Here is a 16463-nt window from a genome sequence, read left to right on the forward strand (position 1 = left end):
TTTTTTTTTTTTTTTTTATCTGTATTTATTCAAATGTATTATAAATGTAATCCGAGTATAATAGAATTGTTTAAGAAAAGTATTTATTTTGCCGACAAGGAGATTAAATATTATGGCAAGCAGTGTGTCTGTAGTAAAGATAACTCTAGGGGGGAATCTTACTCATTCCTGGCAATTGCTCAGCCTTTGGGATGCTATAGGACTGTATGCACTTTGTACGAGCCTCTGATTATTCTCTTGTAGGGATCCGCTAGTTGTACCAAGTTCTGGTAAAAAAAAGAAAATTTGATCCTTTAATTCACTAAAGGGAGACTAGTTTGGAGAAGGCAGGAGAAGTGAACAATCTAGGAAAACATAGCTGAACTGGAAAGTGATCTGAATTGGAGAATTCACTTGTTCTGCCTTCTCCAAACTCTTCCCCCCCCAAAAAAATACAAAAATCCGCTCTGTCGATCAACGAAATTCGGTGAGTTAGTATTGCTAACGAATGATTATCGAAATCAACATTGGTCTGTGCATTATGGGGTTGTCCCTGCATTATGGGGTATTCGAGTGGAAATCGAACGGGGGTTCGATGATGACACGAAAAAAATCTAACGATAATTGTTAGCTGACATTGACAGCTTTTGTGCTGAACTTAAAGAAGGTTTTACAGCATTGTCAAACAACACAGTGGCTCAAAATATAATGCAAGGACGGTGACATTATTTAGTAATATTAACATATGTCGTGTGTTGTATATTCTCACAAACAGCCTGTAACATTCAAGTGACAATAAACTCAGGAGTTGAATCTTAAAAATGCATTCAAGTACCTTAACTATTAATAAAAATGTATCTTATTTGTGTATAGCTAGGCTGTAGATCCTCAAATCATCTCTGAATTCATGCTGACACCCTCCTTCCTTCTGGAGGGTGGCTACTTTTGTTCCCCATGGTCCCTGTGTGTGTTGTAAAGTAGACACCGGTCCAAGCTCCCCCCTGTGATGGACTACAATTTCATGTTTACGTCCCTAATTTGTATTGCGATTGTAGTCCATCACAGAAGCAAGCTTGGAGTAGTGGGCACTTATCAGCACACACAGGGACCATGGGGAACAAAAATAGCCACGCTCCAGAAGGAAGGACAGTGTCAGCACCAATTCAGAGATGATTTGAGGATCTACAGCCAAGTGATACACAAATACGATACATTTATGTTAATGGTTAAGGTACTTGAATGCATTTTTAAGATTTAACTCCTGAGTTGAGTCACTGCAAGGGCCCATTCACACTATAGCAATGTGCTAAGTGCACATTACTGTGCGTTTTGCGCCCACTACTGCATAGCAGACTTAGCGTGCAGTACCGTGCACTCCAACACACATGCTGACGGCCATTCACTGCACCACAGTGCAACAAGCAGTACCACAATAACTTGTATTGTGGTGAAAAAAAGTAGTGCAAGCCTAAATTGCATTGCAAATGTTCTAAAAGACCTAACATGTTAGGCCCCATTCACACCTGTGAATGGGGCAGATCACTTGGTTATCACGAATTCCTCCGCAAGAATCATGTGATCTCCTGAGGGCGGGAGGCACTGTGCGCGGCTGTTTGCAGGCTGTTCCCAAGTGATCGCACAGCCTGCCATTACTTTAAGATGATTGCACCTGTGTCCAGGAGAGGTCATCCATGGATAATCACAGGCTTTGGAAATACTTGCAAGCAGCCTGCGAAAAGCTGGGGGTGATGGCAGCTCTCATTGGATTATACCTCGCCTCCCACACGCAGAAGATCCCATGGGTGTCAGGGAGGAATGTGTGAGACTCATACAATTGGCCCTCAACAAGTGTGAATGGGGCCTTATCTGCCTGTCCTTCTTTTTTTTTTTTTTTTAAGTATTCAATAAGAATGTGTACATCAAGCTTTTAATGGCATAGGAATGTGTGCATCTGTGCTACAAATAAGCAAAAAGTATCTCCTCTCCTCTCAATTTGTTTTGGCACAGTAATACGAGCACACAGCAAATTATCCTATCGGCTGTCCTGAAGTGTCCTATGTTGTCTGATTTGTGTGTGGGAAGATGCTCTCTGACACTTTAACATTTTTATTTTACCTTTTTTACTGTTTCCTTTGTATACGTTGTGTGAAATTTCGTTGCTGCAAGGCATTTTCTAGAGTGCTCTTTGTCTGCGTATGTGTGACTAGGAGCAATTAAATGTACTTAATTGTAAACCCACCCAGGAATTTTACAACACTTTTAACTGACAGTCTGTAATATTTAATGCAACACCCATTATTGTACCAGTTGTCTGGAATGGCTGTAAACAGTTTCCTTGCTGTACTGAAAAGTCACATACAATGTATGATTTTTAAATGCAGCAGAGCAATTAAGATGAGTGGGTGCAGAAGTTGCAGCAGCCAATCAGATTAAAGCTTAGCTAGCCAATTTTTAAGTTTGTGAGGGTGTAATGTAACCATGTATTGAGTTGGCTGTCAATCGAGGGTTAATATCATGCATATAAGAGTTTATCAATGCTTTTAAATGGTATGGCTCACTGTAGTTTAGCATTTTTTTTTTTATGAAGTCAGATGGCTTCTTGGCTCCAATTTAATGAATTCAGTTATGTCTCTGATTAGAGGTAACAGAATGTATAACCTTTCTTCATCTAGTTGTACTGTTTGGAATTGCACATTCTCAAGAGCCGGAGTTCAGCCATGGATGTGCAGAAGGCAGCTGCTACCCAGCAACCGGTGATCTGCTAAATGGACGGTCTCAGCAACTTAGTGCATCTTCTACATGTGGTCTCCAGAAACCTGAGTCATTCTGTATTGTTAGCCATCTCCAGGTAAAACCTTCTTTTTCTGGTCCACTTAACTTTTGCTCCAATCACTTCCCACACACTTTGTGAGGATTTTTTCCCATGAAATATGAGCAAGGGAGCATGGACACACTCAACTCCTAAGGGGGATCTGCAAATCTTCCCAGGCAGGGATGAAGCTCTCCCCCTCAGCATTCCCCATTAAACAGAAAACATCTGGCAGAGGAGGCTGGGTGTAATGCGAATATTCACACACATATGCATTGTTTGAACAGTTGCATCTGTATAGTGTTTCCTGTCCCTGTTTATTCTGCTTTCAGATCTTGGTTTTCTGGATTAACTCTATGTGCTCTCCACACAGACACATAATAGCATCTGCTGTCCTCTCCACTCCTATAAACGCTATACAAGAACATGTTTTCTTTAACTTTGTTTGACCTTTACATTTTAAACGAATTAACATGCTCATTTTATCTAAAACAGTGTTTTTTGTTTTGAGTGGAGGGTAATTCTATTCAGAGTAAAAAGATGCAAAGTATTTGATTAGTCCTCCAGAAGTGCGACCAAATGGCATCATGCAGCTGTAGCCAGTCCCAGAAGACAACAACAATTAAGCATCATGTAGCCTAGGCAATGTGCTTGATGTTCAATACTGGGCACATCACTATAATGCATTAGTACATCCACAATGGCCCTCATTAACCTTTGTGGTGAATATTGGTGGTAATAAACATTTATTATGGTTCAGTGCTGCTACATTGAGTGCATCTAGTGAGGTCCATTCATTAGTCAGCATTCACCATAGAAGCAAATTATTTCTTGCTAAAACATGTGTGAATGCTGTTGACATAAAGTGTACCTACTGTACAACTGGGACACAGATAAAAATAAAAATCTGGCAGGGCTTTTAGCCTTCCCCTACTTTATTTAAAGAGACACTAAACTCAGGGCTTAAATCTTAAAAATACATTCAAGTACCTTTTAATTATTAACAAAACTGAACATTGTTTGTGCATCAGTCAGTTGAAGATCCTCAAGTCATCTCTGAATTGGTGCTGACACTGTTCTTCCTTCTGGAGGGTGGCTACTTTTTGTTGCCCATGGTCCAGGAGTGTGTTGTAAAGTAGCCACCACTTGAAGCTCACTCCTGTGATAGACTATAATATCAATTAGTAAACTAAACATGAGACTGTAGTCCATCACAGGAGCGAGCTTGGAGCAGTGACTACTTTACAACACACACAGGGACCATGGGGAACAAAAGTAGCCACCCTCCAGAAGGAAGGACAGTGTCGGCACCAATTCAGAGATGAGGATCTACAGCTGACGCACAAATAAGCTACTATTTTGTTAATAGGCAAGATACTTGATATTTTTTTTCTGTATTTTTGTTCTCCTCATCTCTTGTATGGTAAAACCTTGTTGTCAATGGTGATCAATCGATGGTAAATGAGGAGGACAAATTTCACTAATGTCCTGGATATCAGTAAAGACTCAACAAGGGATCTAGCCCTTACACACTCATATCCAAAACTAGCAGAACATGTTTTAAATGGACCTTTTTAGCAGGAATCTGACAGCATCTGAGAAGCTGTTCTTCTCCATTTGTGTATGGGTTCTTGTCTCCCATTGCTTAATGCTTTAAAACAGTTGGAACAGTTAAAACTGATCTATTATCTGTTGCAAGAGACTTTGGGCTCCGCAACATTGGAAAAGTGCCCATAGAGCCCATCCATTATTATATACTTTCATGTCTTCCAAACTGATATAAGTGACCTTCTTACCAAGATTCTGTACATGGTCCTCTGTTTTGAAGCATTTCCAAAGCTCTTTGTTTTTTAAATGGATGTAGTGTAGAATTAGGACAACTTCCTTTTTTCTTGTGATGTGTTACAGCTAATGCCCTGAAGGAAATGTTGGTGTAATTCTACTGCTTGATGTAGCAACTTAAATGGTTTCTTCTATTTTAAAACCTATATAAAGTTAAACACTCAATTCGATTTTGGAAATAAAAGTCTTGTAATCTTTTTAAGGGTGTATTGCTTACAAGAAAAAAAGTGACTTCCCCTAGACTTTTGGTCTGATGCTGACTGGATATATCTACTTACTTACTTACTAGAACTATGATGTGAGTGAAAAGCACTCACCTCAGAGTTCTCCTTTAATGAGGGAATCAACTGAAGTTCCAAATTGGAATATGTTGACCTCTTAATTTGCTTACATCTCTAATATGCATGCCCAAGATCACTTTGTGTGCCTGTTTATATATACACACTTGTTCCCTTAGTTTAGTGAATGTGATGAGCCTCTGCTAACTTCCATCATCCAATTATGTGCAAGCATGATTATTTGATGAAACATGATTGGCTATTCTTTGCTTAGTGAATGTGTAAAAATTCAGTATGCAAAGTGGAAATTCCCTTGCAAACTGAACATTCCCTTGCAAAGTGATCAGTCTATTTGCCTTTAGTAAATCAACCCCAATGTTTACAATACAATATGACTGCTTGTATAAAGTTTTATAACTTTGCAAACAAATCATTTAGGAAAACATATAATTAAACTGAAATGCTGTTTCAAGGTCTTGACCTTAAAACTTATTAATGTGAAATCTGCTTCTGAATCTTGTTAATAAGGTTAATCCTGTGAGCTGGAGTAGAAGGGCAGCTGCACACCAAGTATCAGCAATATGAGATACCCACTCATCAGAAGTATGAGAATTTCTTGCACTATAAAGCAATATAGATAATTATGTTTTTCATGCTAACATCTGCTTTCATCAGTATAAACACACATAACAGAATGTGTTATCAAGTACTTGACCATTTCCAAAAGGACAAGGCAGTTTTTGCCATGCTGATTTAGTTTTCTGTTTGGTGAATCTCGCATATTCCTTCTATATATATTGTTACCTGTGTTTTGGGTTTTTTTTTTAATAATTTTTTCTGTTGAGAGTGGAAGTACGCAACATTTTCAGCATATACTGTACATCTGATGCATGGAGGTGTTCCACAGTATTGACAAATGATCTATCATTGTATGCATCTATCAGCAATGTGAAAACCAGTGTTTATCTTTTCCAGGATGAAAAGAAATGTTTTGCATGTGACTCACGAAAACTATACAACATTGATGATAATACGGATAGTCATCGTATTGAAAATGTAGTCACCACTTTTGATCCAAACCGTCTTAATTTGTGGTGGCAGTCAGAAAATGGTAAGTCTTGATTTTTTTTTTTTAGTTCAGTTTTATTTTCAATCTCCAAGTCATAGTTCTAATTTCTTTGCCTAAGATCCAATCACCGATTTTGTATCACTTTTATTTGTTTCTACCTTCATTCACTGCATGTAAACTTAAACTACTGGGTCCTGTATTGAATTGTAAAATGGAAGCAAATATTTACATTGACACATGTACCCTGTCTCATTCTATATAAATAAAATCGTCAAACGATTTTCGAAAATGAAAGATGGAGTATATCCCTACTATAATAATTTACTAAGTTGCTGTTGTGATGTTTGGTGCAATGTAGTATGTAATGACAGAAAAAACAAAGTTACTTTATTTTTTTTCTCTATGGAGGCTGCTCTCAGCCGGTAGGTCTTAAAAGGCATAAATCAGACTCTAATATGCTTTTTTTTGTCTTTCTTATGAAGGTGTGGAAAATGTCACAATCCAGCTGGATCTTGAAGCAGAATTCCATTTCACTCATCTCATCATGACCTTTAAGGTTAGGAATCCATGACTTCCCCTAGCAAACACAATTGCTACCAGTGTGTAATTAGGTTATAGAAGGGTCCATTGTTAGGGATACTGTATATACTACACTGAGAGTTTTCAAGCTACAATGAAGAAATGGTTTCAAAACGGATAACTGATTATTTTTTTTATTTTTTTAACCTACCCAGTAAAGGATGCATGATATTTAATTGTATATATGCTTTGACTTCGGACAATTGTTTATATAAGCATTCTTTGTTTATGGATACAGAAACTTTTGCATACAAACTGTCTTTTGTCTGGCTTCCAAACAGATGTCTGTAATTAACATATGGCTTGTAGTGTACACATTGTGCTATATTATAGGCACAGTATTGTTTAGCAAAGCCCTTGCATTTTTGGCAGCCACTTATGTTGGACTTTGTTTTGCCAGGAGCATTAATATATGTGGTCAAACTATGCACATTTAAACACTTAACATAAACATCTGCTTGTAAAACCTAATAGAAAATGTCTTGCTTTCTATAGACCTTCCGGCCAGCTGCAATGGTAATTGAAAGATCAGCAGACTTTGGTAAAACATGGAAAATGTACAGATATTTTGCATATGATTGTGATTCGTCATTTCCTGGAGTCTCTGTTGGACCAATGAAAAAAGTTGACGATGTCATTTGTGACTCTCGATACTCTGACATTGAACCTTCCACAGAGGGAGAGGTATTTTTTTTTTTGTTTTTACTATAATATGGTTTCTCATTGACATAAACTCAATCTTTCATTATTTTTCTCTTGTCTACTTGTGTCACAGGTTATATATCGTGTCTTAGATCCAGCTTTTCGTATTGATGATCCATATAGTCCTAGGATTAAAAGTAAGCCAAATGTTTTGTTTGTTTTCCTGTAAAACCAGATTACTATTGGCCAAATAATATGAATTCCTTGATCTGGTGTTTATGAACATTTTTACTGGTTCTCAACTGTTCTCTACAAAAGGTAGAGAGATAAACTGGCAACACATTTGAAATTTAGTGAAAAGGCCAGAAACCAAAATGTGTGTGTTCTTGTCTGAAAAGCTGTCACTAACACATTTATTAAAAGAGGAATTTCCTTTTTTAAATCTTGGTTGGATAACCTATGGCAATAGTATAGTAAGGAATTAATTGAAGTTGCTTGGGTTCTGTTATTCTTGTTTTGCGATGTGCAGTCCAACTTTATTACTTACTTTTTTCTTTTCATATAACTCTGAATATAAAATAACTTACAAAATATATCCTACCCGAAATAAAAATATTGAAGACTGAAGGTTTTGATTGTCGAGTCTGATAGGTTTTTTTCTGTGCTCCATATATTTTATCTGTTATTCTGTGGAGGAATGCTTTAGGGAGCTTCATACAGTCTCAAATGTCTGATAAGAAATTTTGAAAGTTCGTAAATGAATATTAGATGCACACTTTATAAACATATTGGCTCCACTTATTAATACTTCAGGAAAGAGAAATTGTAGGGTGCCAATGAAAGGAATAATTTTTGTAATCAAGGCAGCAAATTGAATATAATAGGTAATACCCTCCCTCCCCCCTTGAAACTGATGATGAGCGAGTGACATATTTGTTAATTACTGTCTTTAATAAAAGACAGTGTTTGTTCCATGCTAGCCATAGATAACCATAGGAAAGTAAAAATTTAGGTGATGCCTTTCGTTGAGTAATCGAATATATCTCAGGAAGCAAGCTTTCAAAAACATTAAGAGCCCGTTCACATGTATAGTGGTGAAAGTAAAAAAAAATGTAAACCATGCAGGCTCCGCGTTTATTAGCGGATGAGCTAGTGTGAACGGTCCCCGTGTTTAAAACAAAAAAACCACCAAAACGTATTCAGTTTGTTGGGAAAGGTATCACACATTTTTACTTTCCTATTCCCTTTGATATTTGTTCCCTCTTATCTATTGCTTTTCCCTACAACTTGTGCTCCACTATAATTTTGGCCAAGTCTATAAGAAAAGTAATGACCGGTTCAGAGGCTTGATGACCTTAATAATGGGAATATGTCTTGTGGCTTAAAACAAAGAGTGGTTGGCTTATATATTCCTGTGCTCATTTTAAGAGATTCTAACATTTTATTATAAAATACGTTCATATGTTGTTAACATTGCCTTTGTTTTACCTGATACATTTGTATTTATTTTGTCCTGCTAATTAACTTACTTTCATTTTTACTTTCCTATTTTTCAAGGCTTGTTAAGAATTACAAACTTAAGAATAAAGTTTCTAAGGCTCCACACCTTAGGTGATAACCTTTTGGATTCACGAGTGGAAATAAAAGAGAAATACTACTATGCCATTTATGATATGATTGTTCGTGGTAACTGTTTCTGCTATGGACATGCTAGTGAATGCGCACCTGTAAATGGATATTCCGACAATGTGGAAGGAATGGTAATTATAGCCTACAGTTTGCTCTTATCTTATCACTATGACATTGAACCTGTCCTAATATTACTTATGTCTAGGGTAAGCTAGCATAAAGATATTTCTTAATGTGGAACTACAAAACCTTTTTATTAGTTCCAGGGCTAGAACTAAGTTAAAGGTAATAGCAGGGTCCTTCTATTGCCTGCTCTAAGCCAGGACATTAGTTTTTGAACTTGTAAGAGTGATAAGTTCACTTTCGGGACAACTTCCAGTTTAGGGTATGTGATTTTTTTTTTTACTAAGTTACTCATTATTCAAAATACAGGCTACAAAAAAACATTTTGGACATAGAAAAGCCCATGGAGTATCCTGCAGTCACAGCATGGAGCACTGCTGAAAAAAATGCTTTTCTTTCTACATCAAGGAAACTCTAAGATTCAAGCATTTTGGATACAAATCTAGAATGAGGGTAAAATGCTGTCGAGGAAAATGGACTTTGCATAGACTGTGGCAAAGTCAGTATTTTTTTTTTAACTACATTGTGTGCTCTACCAAACCATTGGAAGTTTACAAGAGTTTGCATCATAAAAGTGGAAAGCTTCTCTTTGTGGAGGGCTAGTCACAGACCTAGAGTTTGCTAGAATGTGAGAGGTATGTGTCAGGAACCCCAAATAATTGAATGTTCACAAGAGACCCTAATATTTCCTTTACTCCTGAATGCCAACTGACCTAACATGTTAAAGGGATGTTGTAAGCTTAACGGTGTCCATAGACATTATTAGGGAGTCAAATGTTTGGCCACACTCAGATGGCACCTGGGCTTCTGCATCTTCCAGCAGCTCCATAAAAAATGCCAGGTATACTATTTATATTCATGCTATTGTGAAGGAAAGAGAATCCCACTTGCAGACTCATCGGAAGGAAGCTCATCAAGCAGAGAACAAAAATAGAAATGACCATTCAGCCAAATATTTCTGGTGATGCCCATATAATTGAGATTGCTGCTTCATCCAGGCAAAATGAATGAGAATGTTTATGAATGTGGGAAAAACATATCACTGTACTTAGACTTGAATAACCCTGGACTCCTATTTGTAAAGTTAGCATGACTCTTCACTTTACAAGATTCAATCAAGGATATCTAAATTACGCTTGCCTGTACTGGATGACGCTTCTGTTGCTGTATAAAAGCCAGATGCTTTGGTATAGGTTTAAAATGTCAATAAGGTGTAAAAGTAAGCATGCCTATAACTTTTTAATTTTTCTTATAGGTTAAAACATGGAAGTTGCAAATGGTCATATTTGTAGTAAAATATAGAATGATCTATGGACAGCTTGGATGTAGAAAAGTACTTATTTTTAACCTAGCATTGTTCTTGCATTCTAGGTACATGGACGCTGTGTTTGTAGACATCACACAAAAGGTTTAAACTGTGAACAGTGTATGGACTTTTATCACGACTTGCCTTGGAGACCAGCAGAAGGTCGTAGCAGTAATGCTTGTAAAAGTGAGTTCACAGATAATACATTTTCATTTTTTTAGGGTGGCAGCTAGTAACTTTTTACACTGACACCAGTTTTTATTTCTTATAATTGAATCCCTTTTGACTAACAATAGACTGAAATGGCATTTTACACAGTAGGATTTTATCATCATCAATTTGCTTTGGCCATTTTTTGCCACATTTATATACATTTTTATAAATTTGTCTGTCCTTAAACATTTTGCTCATTCAACTAAATCTTTCTGCAGAATGCAACTGTAATGAACACTCTACACAATGTCACTTTGACATGGCTGTATACATGTCAACTGGGAATACAAGTGGTGGAGTGTGTGATGATTGCCAGCATAACACAATGGGACGGAACTGTGAGCAGTGCAAGCCATTCTTCTATCAGCATCCAGACAAAGACATACGTGACCCAAACATCTGTCATCGTAAGTATGATGCTTTAAAAGAAAAACTCCTTTTGGTCGGGTTTTCTGGCAGCCCTCCATCTTGTTACTCACAACAGCTATTGTTTGTCTTCTTTGGTTGACATCTTGGACGAGAGGTGTTACATGGCTTTATAAGGATCTGTTCTAAGAACTTTGCAGCTTTCCTAGAGCTCTTATTTTTTTTGTTAATGAAAATTATTATGTCAAAGAATAGTAATCTGTCTGTAAATGTAAACGTTTTTCAATAGTTTAATTTGCAATATACATGCAATGTAACATGATCTAGAAATACATAGCCATAACTCTAGAAATAGCTTTCGGTCTAAAAGCTATTATTACTAATGGCAACATTTTTTTTCCAGCTTGTAATTGTGACCCAGCTGGATCCCAAAATGATGGCATCTGTGACCGTTATTCTGATTTCTCAGTGGGTCTTATTGCTGGCCAATGTCGATGCAAGGCAAATATTGAGGGAGAACGCTGTGATCAGTGCAAAGAAGGATACTATAACTTGAATGCAGAAGATCCAGATGGATGCCAGCGTAAGAAATCTTTTAATATGTGCCTCACTTGAATGATATTGTCTAGAACGATTGACAAATGTTTGTATTTTCTTTCTCATAGCTTGTGGATGCAATCCCCTTGGAACTATTCCTGGTGGCAATTCATGTGACTCGGTAGAAGGAAACTGTTATTGCAAGCGTTTCGTAATGGGAAAGCAATGCAACCAGTGCATGGTAGTAAAAATATTATGAATGCTTTTTTTTTTTTTTTGTTCTTTTTGATTCCAATCATTTTGTCATAAATAAGATAAGGACCAATGGAACAAACCCAACATTTACTGCAATAAATCCTCTTGTGTGATACATGTGTATATCATAACCTGTCCACTCAAACAATAACAGCACACACTGTAAAAACGTTTTAGACTACACTATTCTGGATTAGAAGTATCCAACTCTCTCCAATAAGTACAGCTTTTACAAATCTAAGTAAAAATTATTTAAATTTCAAATAAGTTAGTTCCACGAGAAGAAAATACCTAATGCACTCTAGTCAGAAATGGAAAAACTGTTATTTAAAGCTATAGTACAGCTAGACAAATAAAATGTAAAGTTCAAAGCTCCAACATTAGAGGGCAATAAACTTTCTCCATATGTTCTCTGTATATTTATATCGTATGAGCTAAAATGCCAAATTATATGTACACATAAATTATATACATTAACCTAATTACTGGTGTCTGACCTGTAATATTCAACACTTAAGTGATGGGCATATGGTAGCTGCCACTACTGAGCAGTACCTTTTTTATTAAAGGTAGAAACCATTAAGAAGCATTTGCGAAACACACCACTCTCAAAAAATATGATTACATGTGATTTATATTATTGCAAATAGATCTTGTTTAACTATCTGGATCAATTAATTTTTTTTGAGGATGCTAAATTTTGTGCAGCAACTCTTTGATGATAACTTGCCGTGTAAAGCGCGGAGGTGATCAGCATCAGCACTTTACTGTTGGTAGCAAAAGTTTATGTTTTTGGATTAGCCTGTAATCCGTATTTTAGAATTGTTTCTAAAGGTGCCAGCTCCAAGCCTGTCATTCCTATCTTGACTTTACTACCTAGTAAATCACCAGCTTGTGTACAAGGGAGTGTGAAAAGTTAAAACTGTTCTCCTACACAATTGTTCCATGGAGATTTACTAGACTCTAAAGCCAGTTTCCGGATGACAGTCAGGAAGCTTGCCCTTTAAAAAAAAAACAGTCGCAGCAGGTCCCATATTGTATGCACACAGGTTCCCTTGCAGTAGTGATTTAACTCGCACAAAAATCTGTGTGGTTTCTCTTACTGTAGATAGATAATTGTTATTCCAATGCTTTGTATGCCTTACTAAAAACACATTGGTCCATGTCTAATGCTGAATGTTTAGGAATGTGTGACTATTCTCACTACAACCAGCCTTTTAAATTTTTTTAAACAGCCTGGATTCTGGGGTTTGAGCAATGACCTGGATGGATGTCGACCTTGTGACTGTGACCGTGGTGGATCATTTGATAACACGTAAGCCACTTTTCCCCTTTACTATCAAATAATATTATGGATGTGGAAGTGCCTATTAATGCCCACAACACCCTCAAACGCTATTTCTGCCTGTTGTTGTTGTTGTTTGTTTGTTTGTGTGTTTTTTTTTTTTTTTTAATTATTACATTTTTAGGAAAGAGAAACATTTTATAGTACTATAGATTTCTCTTTTGGCGTTGAAGATAATTCTTTAAAATATAGATTTTGCCATAGTATGATAGATTCCAGATGCTAAAACCAACCTGCTTTTAATTGTGTAGTGTTTTCTATAGTACTTGCTTTATGAAACTACTGTTAAGTGTATTTGTCTTGCTTTATTCACCTTGCAGCTGTTCACCTGAGTCAGGCCAATGCCGCTGCAGACCACACATGATTGGTCGCCAGTGCAATGAAGTGGAGTCTGGCTTTTATTTCATCTCTTTAGACCATTACATCTATGAAGCAGAGGATGCAGATTTTGGCCCTGTAAGTAAAGTACTTTCCAGCATCCTGTTAATTTCCAACTATTACTATTTACCTTTTTTTTTTTTTTCATTTAATCGATAGGGTGTGAGAACTGTTGAACGCCAGCATCCTCAGGATCGCACCCCATCCTGGACAGGACCTGGGTTTGCCCATGTTCCAGAAGGAGGATACTTGGAGTTTCACATTAAACATATCCCAGTCTCAATGGAGTATGATCTTTTAATTCGCTATGAACCACAGGTTTGTCAATCAATCAATTTGAAAAAGGGTATGAATTGTATGTTAATGAGGAGGTGGCAATCTGCAATATAATTTAATAAGACCCTTATGATCTATGTAGTGTTGCTGTTATTGTATTTTTAAGTGCAACTGAAGCCAAAACCTCTTATTTTTAGTTTTGGATAGAGTGGAGAGGGATTAAAACCACTGTCAGGGTCTTATCCATATGTTGGAGAACACAAACAATATCAGCTTGAGATACAAGTCAGAATGAATAGTGTAAGGTTCATCAAGACTGGTTGTACTGTTACTGTATATAGCATGTAGGATAATATGAACAATAATGATCTCAACAATTGAAAAGTACACATAGATGTGTCATTACACTTTTCTGCTTGCAAATAGTGATGATCCTCTGTAATGTTTAATAATTGTATTTTTTTTTTAATGTCTGTTTCTTTTGTCCTCCTCAGCTCCCAGAACAATGGGAAGAAGCAGTGATAACAGTTATTCGTCCCGGGAAAATTCCCACAAGTAGTAGATGTGGTAATACCATCCCAAGTGATGACAATCAGAATGTAGCATTGCCTCCAGGATCCCGGTAATTGTACAAATTATGCATTATAAGGAATTCTTAAAGAACTCCAGGATTTAAAAAACGTAACCCTTGCAGTGGGGCTACCTCTGCACTGCAGGGGTTAACTGCTCTTGTTTCCCTTGGGGTGAAAATAAACAAGATGTACTCGCCCAATCCTCAGTCCTGCAGCAGTGACCTGTTACCTCCTCTCCTTGCGCTCTGGCTGTGGTGTGTCCCTTGGCATCTTCATGTGTAATAGACCTGTATTAGATATGATGATGTCACGGGTCCTTAGATTGCCGGAGCCTGGGGACAAGTCTAGCAGAAAAGGCAGGATGGAGATTAGGTGAGTGTCTTTGTTTATTTTCATCGCTAGACAAAACAAGCATTTAACCCCTCACCAAGGGTTAACATTCCAAAATTCTGGAGTTCTGCTTTAAGATCTAGAGAATATTTGCAGTTTTAACTTGGTCACTGTGTTTGAACCTATTTATACCAAAAAAGCTTAATATCCGGTGTGAAAAGTTTTGTGATTTTTAGATCATGTTGATGATGATGATAATGCAGTGGCACATGTGCCTACAATACCACTAGTTGAGTTTTTTGTTATTTCTTAAATGTTGTTTTTTAACTGCGGTGCACAGAAATTGTTCAAAATTACTTATTTTTTCAGTATACATCACAAAATCCTGAAAAGCTAGCATATTAATGTATTTTTTAAAAGCATGATTCGAGGGTTATTATTGTGTGTTAAAGTGATACACAATCAGGACAATCTTTAAATCATGTTGTGTATTGCACTTCCAGGTATATAGTTCTTCCTCGTCCTATCTGCTTTGAGAAAGGTCTGAATTACACCATACGACTGGAGTTGCCACGATATTCAGTTAACTCTAATGTAGAAAATCCTTACACATTAATTGATTCTGTAAGTAAATAGTCCATCCCATTACTTTATCAAACACTGTATAAATGCTCTAAAATGAGTCATTGGAAAGACCAGTGCAGGGGCAGACCACCATGCATTCCACTATATTGAGTTATACTGCAGTAAAAGAGGATTAATCTATCCTGAGGCTCTCGTGTTACTTGCAGAGGTTTATATTATTATTATTTTTTAAACATTTTAGTAGCTTTAAAACTGAGACAAAATGATGTGATCCATTTGTGAAGTTTGTTACATATGGCTTTTGAAAGACTACATCTATGTTCCCCTTACCAAGAGACCAATGGATACAAAAATCCAATTTAATTTATTTAGTCTGTTTAAAAAACAAACCAACATTTAATTTACATATTGACATTGCTATGTCTCACAGGTAACATTGAGAGTGTTTTATGATTTGAGCGACATTACGTGTGTGATATGACCATGCGACCATATCATTTTCTCAAATGGTCATATTAGCAGCAATTAACTGACATTGCTAACTTACAGCTTTACATCTCTTAGGCCTCAGTCACACTAGCAGTGACATGCATGCCCTTTATATGCATTCATAGGACATTTCTAACCGTATGTGAATGCATGTAATGATTGTAAATGTAATAATTCACACTGAGCACTTCGCTGTGTTTAGGAAAAAAAGAATGCTGCATGTCCAGGGACAGATTAGATACTCTTAACGCATTTAAACACATGTAAATTCACTTAGATTTGAACACGAGAACTTGATCTGGGAAGCATAACATTTGTATATACTTCCACTGGCGGAACTACCACCGTAGCGACTGTTGCGGGTGGGGGGCCAGTGGGTGGGGCCGGTTCCCCGCTGCTCTGCCCCGCTTGTATGAGCTGAGGCAGCGGGGATCAGAAAAAAAATGACTCTCCTCCCTGCCTGCTGCTCGATAATCGTGATCGATCGGCAGGCGGGAAGGAGAGCGGAGCCGCTGTCCTCCTGTCAGTTTCAGGACGGCAGCGGCTGTGTACGTGGCCGAGCGGAGGATCGGTAAGTATCATTAATATTTACCAATCCTCCGTGTGCAGCACAAACACTGGAGTAATCGTCTGATCACTCCAGTGTTTGTAAATAACTGGGGACACATAGTACTATGTGTCACCAGTTATGAATGAACAGGAGGTGATTTACCTCACCTCCTGTTCATTCATGAATTTCTCAATGGGGAGAAGCAGTCAGTACAGACCCCTTATATTTCCCCGAAGCTCCCCAACAGTAAAATAATAATAATGAAAAAATAAATTAATGTGTAACTAAATTTTTAAAAAAGCACAACTCCA

At 37.1% G+C, this 16463-nt stretch overlaps 1 protein-coding gene across 1 annotated transcript in view; it reads left to right on the top strand.

Annotated features, from left to right (window-relative positions):
- Positions 1-16463, top strand: part of LAMB1 (laminin subunit beta 1) — a gene marked incomplete at its 3' end in the record, with an annotated part of 29315 nt that overhangs the window by 4154 nt on the left and 8698 nt on the right. The window contains exons 3-17 of the mRNA XM_018574519.1: positions 2652-2827; positions 5884-6019; positions 6460-6533; positions 7052-7240; positions 7332-7395; positions 8756-8958; positions 10322-10442; positions 10688-10876; positions 11239-11418; positions 11501-11613; positions 12863-12942; positions 13293-13428; positions 13510-13668; positions 14121-14248; positions 15032-15152. Coding sequence (XP_018430021.1) covers positions 2652-2827; positions 5884-6019; positions 6460-6533; positions 7052-7240; positions 7332-7395; positions 8756-8958; positions 10322-10442; positions 10688-10876; positions 11239-11418; positions 11501-11613; positions 12863-12942; positions 13293-13428; positions 13510-13668; positions 14121-14248; positions 15032-15152 — 2069 coding nt within the window. The remainder of the gene's footprint in view (positions 1-2651; positions 2828-5883; positions 6020-6459; positions 6534-7051; positions 7241-7331; positions 7396-8755; positions 8959-10321; positions 10443-10687; positions 10877-11238; positions 11419-11500; positions 11614-12862; positions 12943-13292; positions 13429-13509; positions 13669-14120; positions 14249-15031; positions 15153-16463) is intronic.

Source organism: Nanorana parkeri, unplaced genomic scaffold, assembly GCF_000935625.1.
Source record: "Nanorana parkeri isolate BGI_ZX_2015 unplaced genomic scaffold, ASM93562v1 scaffold3014, whole genome shotgun sequence".
NCBI classification, from domain to species: domain Eukaryota; kingdom Metazoa; phylum Chordata; class Amphibia; order Anura; family Dicroglossidae; genus Nanorana; species Nanorana parkeri.